Source organism: Bos mutus, chromosome 8 (genome assembly GCF_027580195.1).
Source record: "Bos mutus isolate GX-2022 chromosome 8, NWIPB_WYAK_1.1, whole genome shotgun sequence".
Classification (NCBI taxonomy): Eukaryota; Metazoa; Chordata; class Mammalia; order Artiodactyla; family Bovidae; genus Bos; species Bos mutus.
In genome coordinates, this window is record NC_091624.1 from 52,791,904 (window position 1) to 52,807,399 (window position 15,496).

The 15,496-nt window shown below is 39.1% G+C and overlaps 1 protein-coding gene across 2 annotated transcripts in view; it reads right to left on the bottom strand.

The window, feature by feature from the left end:
• UNC13B (unc-13 homolog B) overlaps window positions 1–15,496 on the bottom strand; it is a 211,927-nt gene that overhangs the window by 102,186 nt on the left and 94,245 nt on the right. For both annotated transcript variants that reach the window (XM_005900762.3, XM_070375689.1), the window contains exon 8: window positions 152–386. In XM_005900762.3, the coding sequence (XP_005900824.1) occupies window positions 152–386 (235 nt within the window). The remainder of the gene's footprint in view (window positions 1–151; window positions 387–15,496) is intronic.

Sequence of the window (15,496 nt, forward strand, 5' to 3'; positions counted from 1 at the left end):
AAAAAAAGACTGAGATTCTACATAAAATGGCTGTAGGTTGGTCCACCATACTGCTATATTTCCTCTATCACCTCAGGTACCCAAATCTTTGATGTCAGTTGCATCCTGGGACCTGCCTAGGAAAAGAAAGCATTTTGTTCCCAACACCCACCTGAGGGCCCGCCGCTCTGGATACTCAAGGTCATAACTTTGCACAGAGTCATTGCAAGAGTCCCGGGAACTGCCCTGAAGCAGCAGCTGCTGTGGCAATCGCACAGGCACTGGGAACTGGTGCACAGAAGCGTTGGGCTGGGCAGTTGTATGGTAAGGAGGCGGGATGCTATTGCTGGTCTCACTGCGATAATCACTATCTCGGTCATCCACGGCACTGTCAGGATCTTCAAAAGCTGTGGAATAAGCACAGTCAATCAAAATACCCCAGCTTTATTCAGTTCTCTAGAATTCTTTTCTGCTTCCAACATAGGGAGCCAAAATCCCGAGCCTTGAGAACAAGAGCAAGCTGAGCTGCCCATGAGCGTAGTGACCTTAAAGTCATGCAAAAAACTGTCTCAATACCCACAAGTCTCTCTCCTTCTCTAACAAGATAAGACAGTTGGTTTAATTTTAGTGCTGATTCTCAGAGGAGTTCCAAGTGGCATTTTCCCAATGCAGAATTTTCTGGAATGCTGTTTCTCTAAGCTATTGTAACCCTAATGAAAACCTACTTTTAAATGTCTTAAATAGATTCTGGTGCTCCACTATTATCAAAATGGGGCAAAAGGGGAAGAAACAGTTTCTTCATCTCTTAGAAAAGCGAAATTTTTGTTTAAAGTTAGCATGATGTTTTCAGACTTTAAAAATACATTAGTGAGTCAAATAAGCAGGTCCACCATTGAAAACTGGTACAGGAAATCAAGAAGGTCAAAGTCAAGACTTAGAAGTCAAGTTCTGTATGCAGCCGAGAACAGCAGCAGTCTTACTGTCTCGCTGCAACACTGGGTTTTTCTAATAATTTCTATTGAGCACCCATACCCTGGGCTCAGAATTCCCATCCCAAGCCTTCATCCCATTTCCTCAGAAGAAGAGGAAAACACATTCATTGCCAATGGGGTCTTACTGACAAAGCAGCTAATTTATCTAATAGCAGTGACTACAATTTCATAGACTTATTTCTGCTTTTCCAGTTAGCACCTGACTGGTCACCATTTTTTTCTTGGTTTTAGCTAAAATGACCAGAGTTACAAATCTTGCTCCAAGCAAAAATAAAAATATGCAACACTGTGCTTGGAAAGGGAGTTCAACCTAACAGTGTTTTGTAGTTTATTTTCCACAGAAGCCATTTCTGACATGATACCCATATGTGTATAATTAATAAGGTCCCATATGTTCTTTCTTGCCAAGTTTCTATTTGGCTCACAATAAGGAAAAGGAACATTACCATCCCAAAATGTAGATACTTTAAGCAGATGATGGACTCATCTTAGTAATTAAAAAAAAATCTTGGTAGTAATGTGGGCAGCAGAAGCCTCCTAATGACCATAAAATGAGGCTTTTACAATAGCTCATGTAGGAGATAAGAACATATATCCACACAGTGGAAACAGAAGAGAGTTAATGAACTAGAGGAAGAAAAAACAGACAGAAATGATAAAAGCTGGGGACAAATGGAAGGTAACAGGGAAATGGCCCCTTGGCTTCTACGTCAGACAACTTGGTAGATAATCCCACTAAAAGGGAACATGAACATGTGGGTTTCAGACATCGCTCGGGGTTACAGCTGGGAGTAGGGGTAATAAGATCTTATGAGCTTTGCCCACTTAAGTTTAAGGTAACACATGAACAAAAGAAAGGAACAGGGAAGTGAGCAGAACTTCAGGGGGGAAAAATCAGTATGAAAAAGGATAATCTTCAAATGGTCAGGAACAATACCAGTCAAACACGGGGAGAGAAAACACTCTGTTTACAAAGCACTCTGATTACACATTAGGGAAAAGAGACTTTGGAGGTACTGGTTTTAGACCTTGATGCATCTGTTGTGCTGACGACTAGAAAGGATCAAGGGACAAAAACCAGTATGCCATTCAGATGTATTCTTTCTGAATTCACAGAAGGAGTAAATGTGAAGAAGTCAGTGCTGGATTATTCATGCATACAGATGAGGGGGCAGAGGCAACCAAGGAGCCAAAAGTCTACTTAAACTCCAGCAGGAGACTGTGCTATTAGTATATCATCCAGAGACTCAAGATGGGAGTCTCCAAAGCAGCAGCAGTAATAGACAATCCTGTTGACTATGAGTCCAGGAGAGGGTAGCTCAGCCAGAGTTAGGAGCCCAGTATCCTGAGCCAGAAACTACATGCAGAAACCCTTCCTCGCTGCATCTGACCTATGACTCCTGACCTATGATTCCTTAATAATGATCGGCTTTATTTTGCTAAGCTAAGGGGAGGGGTATTCCAAAACACCCCTAAAGGCTGACACATTTCTGTGCTGAAGGAATAAAGGGCAAATAAAGAAGAAGCCGGGAGCAGGAGAAAGTGGGTATGAAAAATAGGAGGAGACTGGAGAAAGGAAATACAAGGAAGTGAGGTGAGACAAAGAATAGGAGCAGAATAAAGGTTGGTCAAGGGCAAAAGCCAGCTTTTCTCCCCCTATACCATCCCCAATTTCCTTAGAAAGGAAACATCCTGGCACCACCAAAGCTGATTAGAAACTGAAAAAGGAAATTACAGAAAAGACTTGAGTGAAAGCATCGTACTTTCTGCTACCGCACAGAACCTTTTCATCTAGAACAGAAAACTTCTGGTTTCCCTGAGAAAGAGACACTGAGAACAGGTTTGGTTATTCAGCTTATGGAGGACTTGTGAGCTAGTCTGAGGGCAAAAGTTGAAAAGCCCTTTGAAATTAAAAGGCTGGGAAATTTTACTCATTCAAATATTTATTGAGTGTCCACCAGATGCAAGGCTAAACAACACAGAAGATTTGGAGTACAGAGTCAGTCTAATAGGAGAGAGAAAATATGGATACAGATACAAGGAAGTATCTATCATGAGAACAGTATAAACCAAATGCTATATGAGTTGCAGATTGGATCACTTCCTGTTAAAATGAACAGGGAAATCATTAAGGAAGTTATGACTCTGAAAGACTGGAGGGTTTTTAATAGGTGAAGATGTGGGTGAGGGGAAATGCCTTCTAGAATCTGGAGAAAAGCAATGGCATGAGTAAAGGTCCAATGATGGGAAAGGATATATATATATATATATATATCAAAGGTCATATATATTTTTGGTCATATATATTTTTAAAGGCTATGTATATATTTTTATGAAACATTTTATAGCTCATTTAGCAAGTACATAAAAGGACATGAAAGGGAAATGACAGAAATAAACATGGAAGAGTAGGCTGGGACAGAGATGAGCCTCAGGCAGACAGTAGGCACTCAAACAAAACTGAATGATGTATTGAACAGTGAGGTTCTCCAGTATGTGGTGCTCCTGGACTGAGTCCCCATCTTTAAATCCAGAATACAGGCAAAACTTTATCAGAGAAGGAATGAAAATTCAAACTTCTTTTTTTTCACAGGTTACTTCTTTCTACTAGAAAACCTTAATAATCCGAGCTCTCTTAGGCTGTGTTTGCATAGTTTCCTGGTGCAAATACTCAGGATTCAAATCATAGGAAGTACATACTCCATGAGAAATGATAGTGACAGAACAAAATTTGGCCCCTCTTAGCAACTACTGGATACCTAATCACTGAAACTCAATCAACCTGTCCACCTCCCATCAGCCCAGGTAACACAGCCAGTAATGCCAGCCTAGGGCTGTGACTCTTGCTAGAAAGAACTCTCTTAAGTTCTTAGAGAGAGCCCACTGTCTAAGCTCAAGAACAAAGGTGGCCTCTAGCCTAGCTAGACTGCTTCAAGGAAAGTCAAACCAGCCTCTTGTTCACATCACAAAACCAATGACCTCTCCTAGAATGAAATTTCTCCTGCTAGTCATTGTGTCCCTTAGCTAAAAGGCCAAAGGAGGGGCTGATGGCACTTGTCTCTGGGGAAGATAAATCAGGAGACTCTGTCAGGATTATAATTGAAACTTTGAAATTTCTCCATCTCTCTCTGTGTCTCTCACACTCACACACACACATACACACACATGCATGCACATGCACAGACACAAAGTCTTCAGGAAATCAGCCTGAAAGGATACAACTTTCCACTGCAGCAAATTCTCTCCTGGGCTTCAAGAAGGGGAAGAGGAGGGAATGGCATTATATATGCTTATATGCATGAATATCCAGCCTCAGTCAGAGGGAGTATGTTAAAGGGTAAAATTAAGAAAATTATAAGGTATTCAAATTCTTACATACTCTGTTGGTCTCCCCAGCCCAAATAGGTCCAGTGACCTAAGAAAATCACAAGTGATAACAAAAAAGAAGAGTGACAGAGACAATTTTAGGATGAATTCAAAGATTATTTTCCATCTCACCAATTAGTATATACCTACCTGACTTGAGTTTACCCTACTTGTATTCCATTTATTTTTCATAACATATAGAGAGCATTTGCCTTCTATTGAGCATAAAACAAATCTGCAAAGTACTGTTGCTCTCTGTAACTCACTATCTAGTGAATAAAAAACTACTGCTTCTGTACATACTCTTTTAAATCTCCTTCTGGCCTAGGTGTCTCTCAGAACATCATCACTGAGGACTTACTATATCCTTCCATATTCAAAATGAGAAAAATTTGACCTGCTTCTAAGAAACCCTTCCTTATCTCAATATTCACCAAACCTGAGCCTACTACAATAAATCCACAAGAAACTCAGACCTGGTTACTGTGGGAAAGACAGCAATTCCCTTATTTGGAAGCAATGACATCTAATTTTTCTGCTCTCTATTGAAAATTAAAAACCCAAAGGATGGTATTAATCTCTAGTCTTCTAATATGTAACAAAACTCTGTAGCTTGCAGGGCACTCAGATATAGCCACTTTTTTCTGAATTTCCTATAAATTTTTAAAAGAGTCCATTAAAACACAGAAGCTTCAACCAAAGAAAACTGAAAACATTTCCTACACATTTTTCAAGATTAAAAAATTCAATATTAATTAAACGTAAATCCTATCCCACATCCAAGCTGAATTTGAGGCAACTCAAATCCAACAAAGAAATCACTAAAAATGGGCCTCAATCCCAAGAAACAAGGAACAAGTTGGCTTCATAGTTAAGAATATGGATATTGAAATCAAAGTTAAATTCTTCTGGCTCTTCCATGTACTAGTATATCTTGAAAAAGTTATTATAGATGCTTCCTCATCTGTAATATGAGAACAATAATAATATGAGTCTCATTGGTTTCTATAAGGATTACAAGAGAAAATGTAAGTAGGGTACTTAGCACAGGTCCCTGGAAAATGGTAAGCAATTCACATTTCTTGTTGTTTTGCCATGATGCCAGGTTTTTGCTTGCTTTACAGGTTCCTAACAAATGTTAATAGATAGCAGGAAGATCAGCACACTTCAACAGTTGTAATGTCCACTAAGGGATTGATGACGTCTAGGTTTAAAAGTCCCCAGAGTTCTGAGGGTGCAGCTACCTTAACTGCTTGCCATAAGACTCAAAATTCTGGAAGCAGTGAATGATGCCAACACAGGCTGGTTTCACTACCTGAATTAATTCCCAATCCTGAGGAAATGAGACTATGCATGTGACACAGGCTGTTTATACACTGAGGGTCAATTTTCTTCTTACGTACCTACCTTCTTCCTACCACCTATGTCTCTTCTCAGTTTAGTGTGTGATTTAAAAAATTTTAATAATTTAACTTTCTAACCATGAAGTGGGGGTAAAAATTCTCCCAGGCAACTGCAACAGGATAAGTACTGTGTTTCTTTTCAAAAGAAAACTGAAAAATGATCACATGGAACTTTCGAATATGCCTATCAACTTAGATTGCTTCAGGCTGCTTCTCACTGAAACTCTGGGCTCACAGAAGGCTCTCTTGCATTGCACAGCCTCATTCTTAAATGGTCAGCAGCAGTACATAGTAAGTGCTCAATAAATATTTCTTATGTGAATAAATCCAACAAATGACCCAATCCCATCTACTGGGTCCATCTCTAAACCGTGGAAATAACAGTTATGTTCTCTGACTATCCAGTTCCCTATTCTCATTTCAGCCTGGTACCACTGTAAGAGAAACAACACTAGTTTAATTAAGCCAAGTTTCCTTCCCACCCCTCAAAACCACTAAAACATCACACTAGCCAACAGAACTATTACTGTGGAGAATTAGATCTTCCTAGGCATTGTTGTTCAGTCTCTCAGTCATGTCCGACTCTTTGCAACCCCATGGACTGCAGCAGGCCAGGCTTCCCTGTCCTTCACCATCTCCCAGAGCTTGCTCAAACTCATGAACTCATGTCCATTGAGTCAGTGATGCCATCCAACTAACTCATTCTCTGTCATCCCCTTCTCCTCCTGCCTTCAATCTTTCCCAGCATCAGGGTCTTTTCCAATAAGTCATTTCTTCACATCAGGTGGCCAAAGTATTGGAGCTTCATGGGTCCTTCCAATAGATATTCAGGATTGATTTCCTTTAGGATTGATTTGATCTTGCAGTCCAAGGGACTCTCAAAAGTCTTCTCCAACATCACAGTTCAAAAGCATTGATTCTTCAGTGTTCAGCCTTCATTATGGTCCAACACACACACCCATACATGACTACTGGAAAAACCGTGTCTTTCACTATATGGACCTTTGCTGGTAAAGCAATGTCTCTGCTATACTAGGCATAAGAACCAAGAAAAGGAGGACTGAAGTGTTCCAGGAAACCAAAATTATACATACAAAGGCCCATCAGTAAACTGAGGATAGTTCTAGCATGTCTGAATGAGACTCTGCAGGGTTATGAAAGAACCTGAACAAAGTGAGTCTTGAGTATTAATACACGCATGTTTAAAAAATTTAGTAATGTTATGAGTTTGGAATTATTTGGAGGTTAATAGAGAGCTATCACAGCTTTTGAGCAGGGGAGAGACAGGATCAGATTTCTCATTTTAGAAAGAGAATGGTGGTACAGTGTGGCCACAGGTTGGTACAGCAGGTAGACAGGGAGGCTGGTAAGCAGGCTATTGCACTGACCTGACAAAAGCTTGAAATAGGGAAATAGCAGAAGGAGTGGAGAGAAGTAGATATATTTATAAGATATGCTGGAGGTAAAGTCAATAGGGTTTAATAGGTAACTGAATGTGGAAAGTGGAGAAAATAAAGCCTAAATAATATTGCCCAGGTTTTTATCTTGAGTTACTGGGTGGATATGATATCATTCATTAAAGGAAATACAAACTAGAGGAAGGTTGAAAGATGATGAATTCAGTGTTAGATACATTTATCAGCTCCGTAGTATCTATGAGACATCTCAAATGAGTATGAATGGAAGATAGCTGGATATGTGAGAAAAGAGATATGGAACAAAAGACTTAGATGTTTTCAGAGCACAAGATCCCATGAGTTACAGGAACTTTTCTTCTTTGTCTCTTGCTATATCTATAGTGCCTAAACAGTGTCTGACACAAAGCAGAAGCTCCACAAATATTTGCAACTGAATAGATAAAATTAAAATATAAGTAAATAAAACAATGAGGTAGAGAGGATAGGACGAGAAAAAAACTGCATATAGGGGAAGAGAGAATCTATGGAATAGGTACATTTTTAAAAAAACATTAAAAAAAAAAAAAAGAACTGACAATATAGTGTTGGTGAGGCTGTGGAGCAACTAGAACTCTCACATGTGGCTGGCAAGAATGTCAAGTGGTAGGCCACCCTGGAAAATAATCTGGGCATTTCTTATGAAGTTACATACCACCATGCAACCCAGAAATACTCCTTCTATATATTTACCTGAGAAAAATAAAAACATGTTCATACAAAATCCTATATACAAATGTTTACAGCTGCTTAATTCATATTCACTAAAAACTAGAAACAAGTGTCCTTCAACTGATGAATAAATAAACTACAGTACATCCATACAGCAGACTACTACTCAGGAATAAAAAGGAATAAACTAATGACACGCATAAATGAATTCCAAATGCATACAATATGTGAAACAAGCCAGACCCAAAGCTACACACTATATAATTCCACTTAAATGACTTTCTGGAAAAGGCAAAACTATAGAGACAGAAAACAGATTAGTGATTGTCACGGGCCAAGAATGGGAGAGGCTGACTATAAAGGGGTTTACAGGAATTTTTAGGGTTGATGGAACTGCTCTATACCTTGACTGTGGTAATGGTTACATAACTGTATGTGTTTGAAAAAACTCATAAGATTGTACACTAAAAGGGAGAATTTTATTATATGTGAATTATACATTAATAAATCTGAATTTTTAAAAAAGGAAGAGTCCACAAAGGAGCCTGCAAAGAAGCTGGAAAGGAAGAAAACCACGACAATGAGGTCCCTGAAGTCAGGAAAACAAGTTTTCAAGAAAGGAGTGAGTGGTTAACAAGTAGCAGTGCTATAGAGTGATCAAAATAAAACTGAGAATGTGCTACTGAATTTAGAAACAAAAAAGTCACTCTAATTTTAATGACAGAAATTTTAATGAGTGAAAGCTACAGTATAGATTGTTCAGAAGCAAATGGAAGCACAAGTAGTGGAATAAAGAGACATCAAGAGATTCCACAATTCATGCGTAAAACGTGCAATATGAGCAAGGTTGAGGGTACCACTTATCACAGGACATTAGAGAGGAAGCAAAGCGAGAAGAGACACTGGCCAAACATGTTACAGAAAAACCTTCAAGTATGCTAAGAGCTTATTAGAAAATCAGTAACATTCTCATGTTGGGCATTCACACATCGAATGAGTATCAAACTGACAATTTTAATGAGCAGGCTAATGTTTCCTATTCCCTAGAGCTTCGAATGTCTTCAAGTTCACATACTTGACAAATGAATAACCAATTACCCTCTAGCTCAGTGTCACCTGATGCTGTAAGAGTAAGGCAGACTATAAAACTAGAGCCTCCACTGTCAGTGACAGTTTATTTAAAATGTTATGAGCTCTCTTCAGATATATTAGCAAACAAGTATATACATCAAGTCCAAAACCACAGAACTCTGGACACTACACAAAGCCAACACTTCAAAACTATTCCTAAAATTCCTTTCTACTTTTATCTCCCATATCCAATCTGCCAACAAGCTTAGTAATTAAGTTCATTGAAGTCTCCTTCCAATTGTCCCTTTCTGATAGGTTTCACTCTTCTTAGCGAAGAACTTGTTATCTCATGCTTGAATTATTACAGATTTTGATTGAACTAAGGTCCATCTAGTCAAGGCTATGGTTTTTCCAATAGTCATGTATGGATATGAGAGTTGGACTATAAAGAAAGCTGAGCGCAGAATTGATGCTTTTGAACTGTGGTGTTGGAGAAGTCCCTTGGACTGCAAGGAGATCCAACCAGTCCATCCTAAAGGAAATCAGTCCTGGGTGTTCACTGGAAGGACTGAGGTTGAAGCTGAAACTCCAATATTTTGGCCACCTGATGCAAAGGGCTGACTCATTTGAAAAGACCCTGATGTTGGGAAAGATTGAAGGCAGGAGGAGAAGGGGACGACAGAGAATGAGATGGTTAGATGGCATCACAGACTCAGTGGACATGAGTGTGGGTAAACTGCGGCAGTTGGTGATGGACAGGGAGGCCTGGAGTGCTGCAGTTCATGGGGTCGCAAAGAGTCGGACGCAACTGAGCGACTGAACTGAACTGAAGACCTTCTAAGGGCTTTCCTGGTGTCTCAGATGGTAAAGAATCTGCCTGCAATGCGGGAGACCTGGGTTCAATCCCTGGGTTGAGAAGATCCCTTGGGGAAGGGCATGACCATCCATTCCAGTATTCTTGCCTGGAGAATCCCCATGGACAGAGGAGCCTGGTGGGCTATAGTCCATGGGGTCACAAAGAGTCAGGCAGGACTGAGCGACTAAGCACAGCACAGCAGCAAGACCTTCTAATCTCTGTTCCATTCAATCTATTCAGCAGACTGAAACTAGACTAATTTTCCTAAATCTAGCTTCTAATCACTTCATTATCCTTTCAAAAATACACAAGTCTTTATAAATAAGCATATTTATCGTCCTGGCTCTGGTATCAAATAAACATGAAACCCCATTGCTAACCAGTCCCCCCTCAAACAAAAGTTTTTATTACTGGCAAACAGATTGTCACAGCTCCTATGCTTGCTGTACTCAGGAGATAGAAAAAGTAATGAGTCCAATTTCCCTGACCCATCCCCTGACTTCTGAATCTGGAATATCCTTCACTTCTACTCCTTGTTGGTATAATGGAAATGGTTTGAGCTTTGGAATCAAATAAACCTACGTTCAAAGCCATCGCTTACTAGCTGTGTAATCTTAGGCTGGTTAACTTCTCTATACTTCTATTTGTCATTCATAAAGAGTGAAGAGTAATACTACTTCTCAGATTTGCAGAAATATTGAAAGTCACATATGTAGCATTTAACTACCATGAGCTAGACAAATGGTAATTATTCAGTAAATATTCCCTATCCTCCCGTATATAGTTGGAACCCATCCTTAAGTTCCACTTAAACAACTCTCTTTGAACAATGCTCAACGACTTCAGTACAGTGTCTCTGTTGACAATCAAAATAAAAGCCATCTGTTTATCTCTTAAAAAGTTAAACATACACCAACCCATATGATCCAGCCGTTCCACTCCTAGGTATTTAACAAGAGAAATGAAAACACATGATCATGCGGATGTTCATATTAATCATAATAACTGGAAACAATCCAAATGTCTATCAACAACTGAATGGATAAATAAAATGTGTATACTCATGTAATAGAAGACTACTCAATAAAAAGAAACAAATTACTGATACACTGGACAAAATGGAACAATCTCAAATTCTTCGGCTGAGTGAAGGAAGCTAGACACAACAGACTACGTGTTATATGTTTCCATTTCACATAAAACTCTAGGAAATAAAATTTAATCTATAGTGATAAAAAAGCCTATCAGTGGTTGCCTGGAGCCAGGGGTGGGGAGAAGGATGAACTGCGAAGAGCATAAGGAAATGTTTAAAGATATGGAAATGTTCTGTATTTTGATTGTGGTGGTAGTTTCACTGGTATATACATCTGTCAAAAGCAATCAAACTCTACACTTCAAATGGGTGACTCTTTTGCATGTACATTATATCTCAACAAAGTTGATTTTTTAAAAAACACTTGCTTTAGAATGTGATATATTTTACTGCTTGCCTTAGTCCAATGAATCCCATCTCTAGCCTAGGTTTAAGTTCTTGAAAGCAAGATCCAATCTTACATTCCCTTTATATTCCTCCCAATGCTCAGCACAGAAATCCTGTACTGAAGGAGATAACAAGTGAATAAAAGCAAGTTCTTCTTAATCTTAGAAAGCAGTGTCTTTAAATTTTAAGAATTACTTGAGACTCTTGTTTAAAATGCAGATTCCTAGACCATATTCCCTTAAATTCTAATTTAAAATGCCTGGAGTGGCATGGGAACCTGCATTGGCTGTTGTAACTGCCTTTTCAATAAGCAACTTGGACTCTAATGCCAAGTGATTCTTGAATTACAATTTGAAAAACATAGCTACAGAATCTCCTATATGAAAAACACCAGTCTCCAGACTGAGAACTCCAGCACAGTGCTCCTGTGCTGAAGGATGGAGGAAGCAGCCAGATAAGCTCTCCCTTGGGCTTGAAGACCACTGTGATCATACAGGTAACTGAAAAAATTCTACCAAGTCCAGGACCAAATAACTGGTCCCGTTAATAATTAAAAATGAACCCTCTTTCCAGAAGGCAAAGCTTCTGCACTTATTTCTGTTGACTATGCTACAACAACATACTCACAAGCTTCTTCTTCTGCCTACTTCATCCTGTTTCTAGTGGAAAGTATAAGGAATCAGAAATACATGAAAGAAAATAAGGTCTATAATTATCCAACAAAACACCTCCAGACAACTACTACATCACCAATGAATAGTCCAGTGCTGGTCAATTTTTCCATGACAATGAAATGACAAGAGATTTGAGCCCTAGGCTTCAAGTGAACAGCCATCTGTCTAGAACAGCAAAGACAGGACTCACCTATCAATTACTAAATTGTAGTAATTACTAGGTAGCTCACAAAGAACAATGAAGTCAAACATGAGAAATTCCTCTCTTGAGACAGTAGACTAGATGAATACTATAGAGCTTCTCTTTTCATGAAAAAACAGTAAAGAACCTATAATTAAGAAATGTATTGAATACTTTGAACCTAACATAGGGGAATAACAAAAGGAAACTATTGACCAAACTTCCTTGTGAATATAGATATAAAAATCCAAAATAAAATATAAGCAAATCAAACATAGCATTATATTAAAAGAATACTTTTTAAAAAAAAAAGAATGTTTTTTACCATAATCAAGTAGAGAATGTTAAAGAAAGGCAAGATGATTAATAGAAATTGATGAGGACATTCATTGCTGTTTTTAAGTCAAAGGAAAATACCCCTGAATAACTGGATAGGTATTATTAAGGGCTTCCCAGGTGGCTCAATGGTAAAGAATCCTCCGGCAATGCAGGAGACAACGAGACATAGGTTCATTTCCTGGGTCAGGAAGATTCCCTGTAAAAGGAAATGGTAACCCACTCCAGTATTCTTGCCTGGGAAATGACAGAGGAGTTTGGCGGGCTATAGTTCACGGGGTCAACAAGAGTCAGATGTGACTTACTGATTAAACAACAACTACTAAGGTATTTTTGGTTTGTTTAAGTTTTTTTTTTTTTAAAGGTTATTTTGATGTGGACCATTTTTTAAGTTTGTACTGAATTTGTTACAATACTGCTTCTGTTTTATGTTTTGGTTTTTTGGCCCCAGGGCATATCGGGCTTTAGCTCCCCAACCAGGGATCAAATCCACTGCCCCTGCATTGGAAGGTAATGACTGGACTGCCAGGGAGTCCCAATTAACGCACTTTGAAACATTCAACATCCATTCATTCATGGTTAATATGAAAACTACTGGGGAATAAAATGCACAAAAGTACACAAATGTCAAGTGTAGTGCTCAGTGAACATGTGAACACACTCAAGTAACCACCACACAGATCAAGAAACAGTATTAGCAGCACCCCAGCAGATCTCTTCCTACCTCTTTCCAGCACTCAACTAGCCTTTGAACCAGCTGTTGCCCATCACACTTTTCCCAGAGAGCCAACTGCTACTTCTCTCACTTCCTCCAAGTCTTTACTCAAAAGTCATTTCACTGTGGCTTATATACTTAACCACCTTATTTAAAATTATAATTCCATTTCAGTTCTAGCATTCCCAATTGCTTTTCACCAACTACTCTTTTTTCCTTATTGAGTATGTTTATTGTCTATCTCCTGCCACCCAGGATCTTTGTTTTGCTTCCTGGTATGTCCTAAGCACCTAGAAGAGAACCTAGAACGTGCCGAAAAATGTCTGTAGAAAAAAAGGATTGAGGGATACAAGCAGACAGGAGAGGGGAGGGTGAAAGGGCAGTATGGCTGGATGTGAGAAAAGGAGTATAAACAACAGGGTTTATAAACAGGTACAATCTTTCCAGCATATAATCTGGCAGTATCTAACAAAATTTCGAATGTGCATATTCCTTAACTCAGTAATTCCACTTAATAGAAATACATTAATTCAACTAATATATATTGAGCAAAGGTACTAGGGATACACAGATAAGCATTTTCCCTACTCATGAAATTTATGACCTAGAGATAAAAATAAATATTAAGCAAATAATCACAGTTCCGAGTAAGTTATGAAGGCAAGGTAAATACACAGAGGTCCATAAAAGGATATATAATAGGGGAGGGGAGATCCATGTGCACATTCACAGAATTGAGGAAGTTATGATCATAAAGTCAAAATAATAAAATAAACTTTTTGTTTTATGAAGTATGTGTTATATATGTTATATGTTATATATGTAAATGGGGTTCCCTGGTGGCTCAGCTGGTAAAGAATCCACCTGCAATGCAGGAGACCTGGGTTCAATCCCTGGGTTGGGAAGATCCCCTGGAGAAGAGAAAGGCTACCCACTCCAGTATTCTGGCCTGGAGAATTCCATGGACTGTAAGGGGCTTCCCTGGTAGCTCAGATGGTAAAGAATCCACCTACAATGTAGGAGACCCCGGTTTGATCCCTGGGTTGGGAAGTTTGCCTGGAGAAGGGATAGGCTACCCAATCCAGTATTCATGGACTTCCCTGGTGGCTCTGACAGTAAAGAATCCACCTGCAATGTGGGAGACTTGGGTTCGATCCCTGGGTTGGGAAGATCCCCTGGAGGAGGGTATGGCAACCCACTCCAGTATTCTTGCCTGGAGAATCCCAATGGACAGAGGAGCCTGGCAGGCTACAGTCCATGGGTCACAAAGAGTGTGACATGACTGAGTGACTAAGCACAGCATATATCTAAATAAATGTATGTTTTATATGTTATATTCTACAATTAAATTATAACATATAAAAATTGTAATTGTAGAATATAACAAAAATACATTTATTTATATATATAAAATATATATATATATAACCTCATAAAACAAAACCTTATTTTATTTATATTTCACAATTAGGTTCTTTTTTTACTGCATCAAACAAAATGCTCACACCACAACCACCACCACCATCTGATTGTTTCATTCTCCTGAATTAAGTCTTTAAAAGCTCCCCATTGTCTTCAAGATAAAAATATAAACAGCTTGCTGTGGCATTCAAACTCTTCCTGACATGAGCATTCTGTGCCTCTCTGGCCTCTTCTCTGACCCCTTCCTTACTCTATCTCCTGCCTTCAAGCCATTCAGAATATAGTATACTTAAGGGATGCTTTTTCTTAACTGTGAGTATGTTTTATTTATTTATTTAGGCTGTGCTGGGTCTTCAGAGCAGTGTGAGGGCTTCTCAACTGTGAAGGCTTCTCTGGTTGCAGAGTGTGGGCTCAGTAGTTGTGGCACAGGCGCTCATCTACACCATGGCATGTGGGATCTTCCTGGACTAGGGATCGAACCTGTGTCCCCTGCATTGGCAAGTGGATTTTAAGTGATGCTTTTTCATCTTGGTATCCTTATACCATAAACTCTTTCCTCCTTTCCTTGACTGACTCCTACTCATCTTCCAAAACTCAGTTTATTTTGGAGTTTTGTGGGGTGTGGGGAATGGATAGCTACAACACAGGAGAATAGTAGGGAAGTGAAATTATTCTGCATGATACTATGAGGGTATATGTGTCATTACATATTTGTCAAAACCCATACAATATGCAGCAATGTAATGCACAACATGAAAAATATAATTAACACTGCTGCTGCTGCAGCTAAGTCGCTTCAGTCGTGTCCAACTCTGTACGACCCCATAGACGGCAGCCTACCAGGCTCCTCCGTCCTTGGGTTCTCCAGGCAAGAATGCCGAAGTGGGTTTCCATT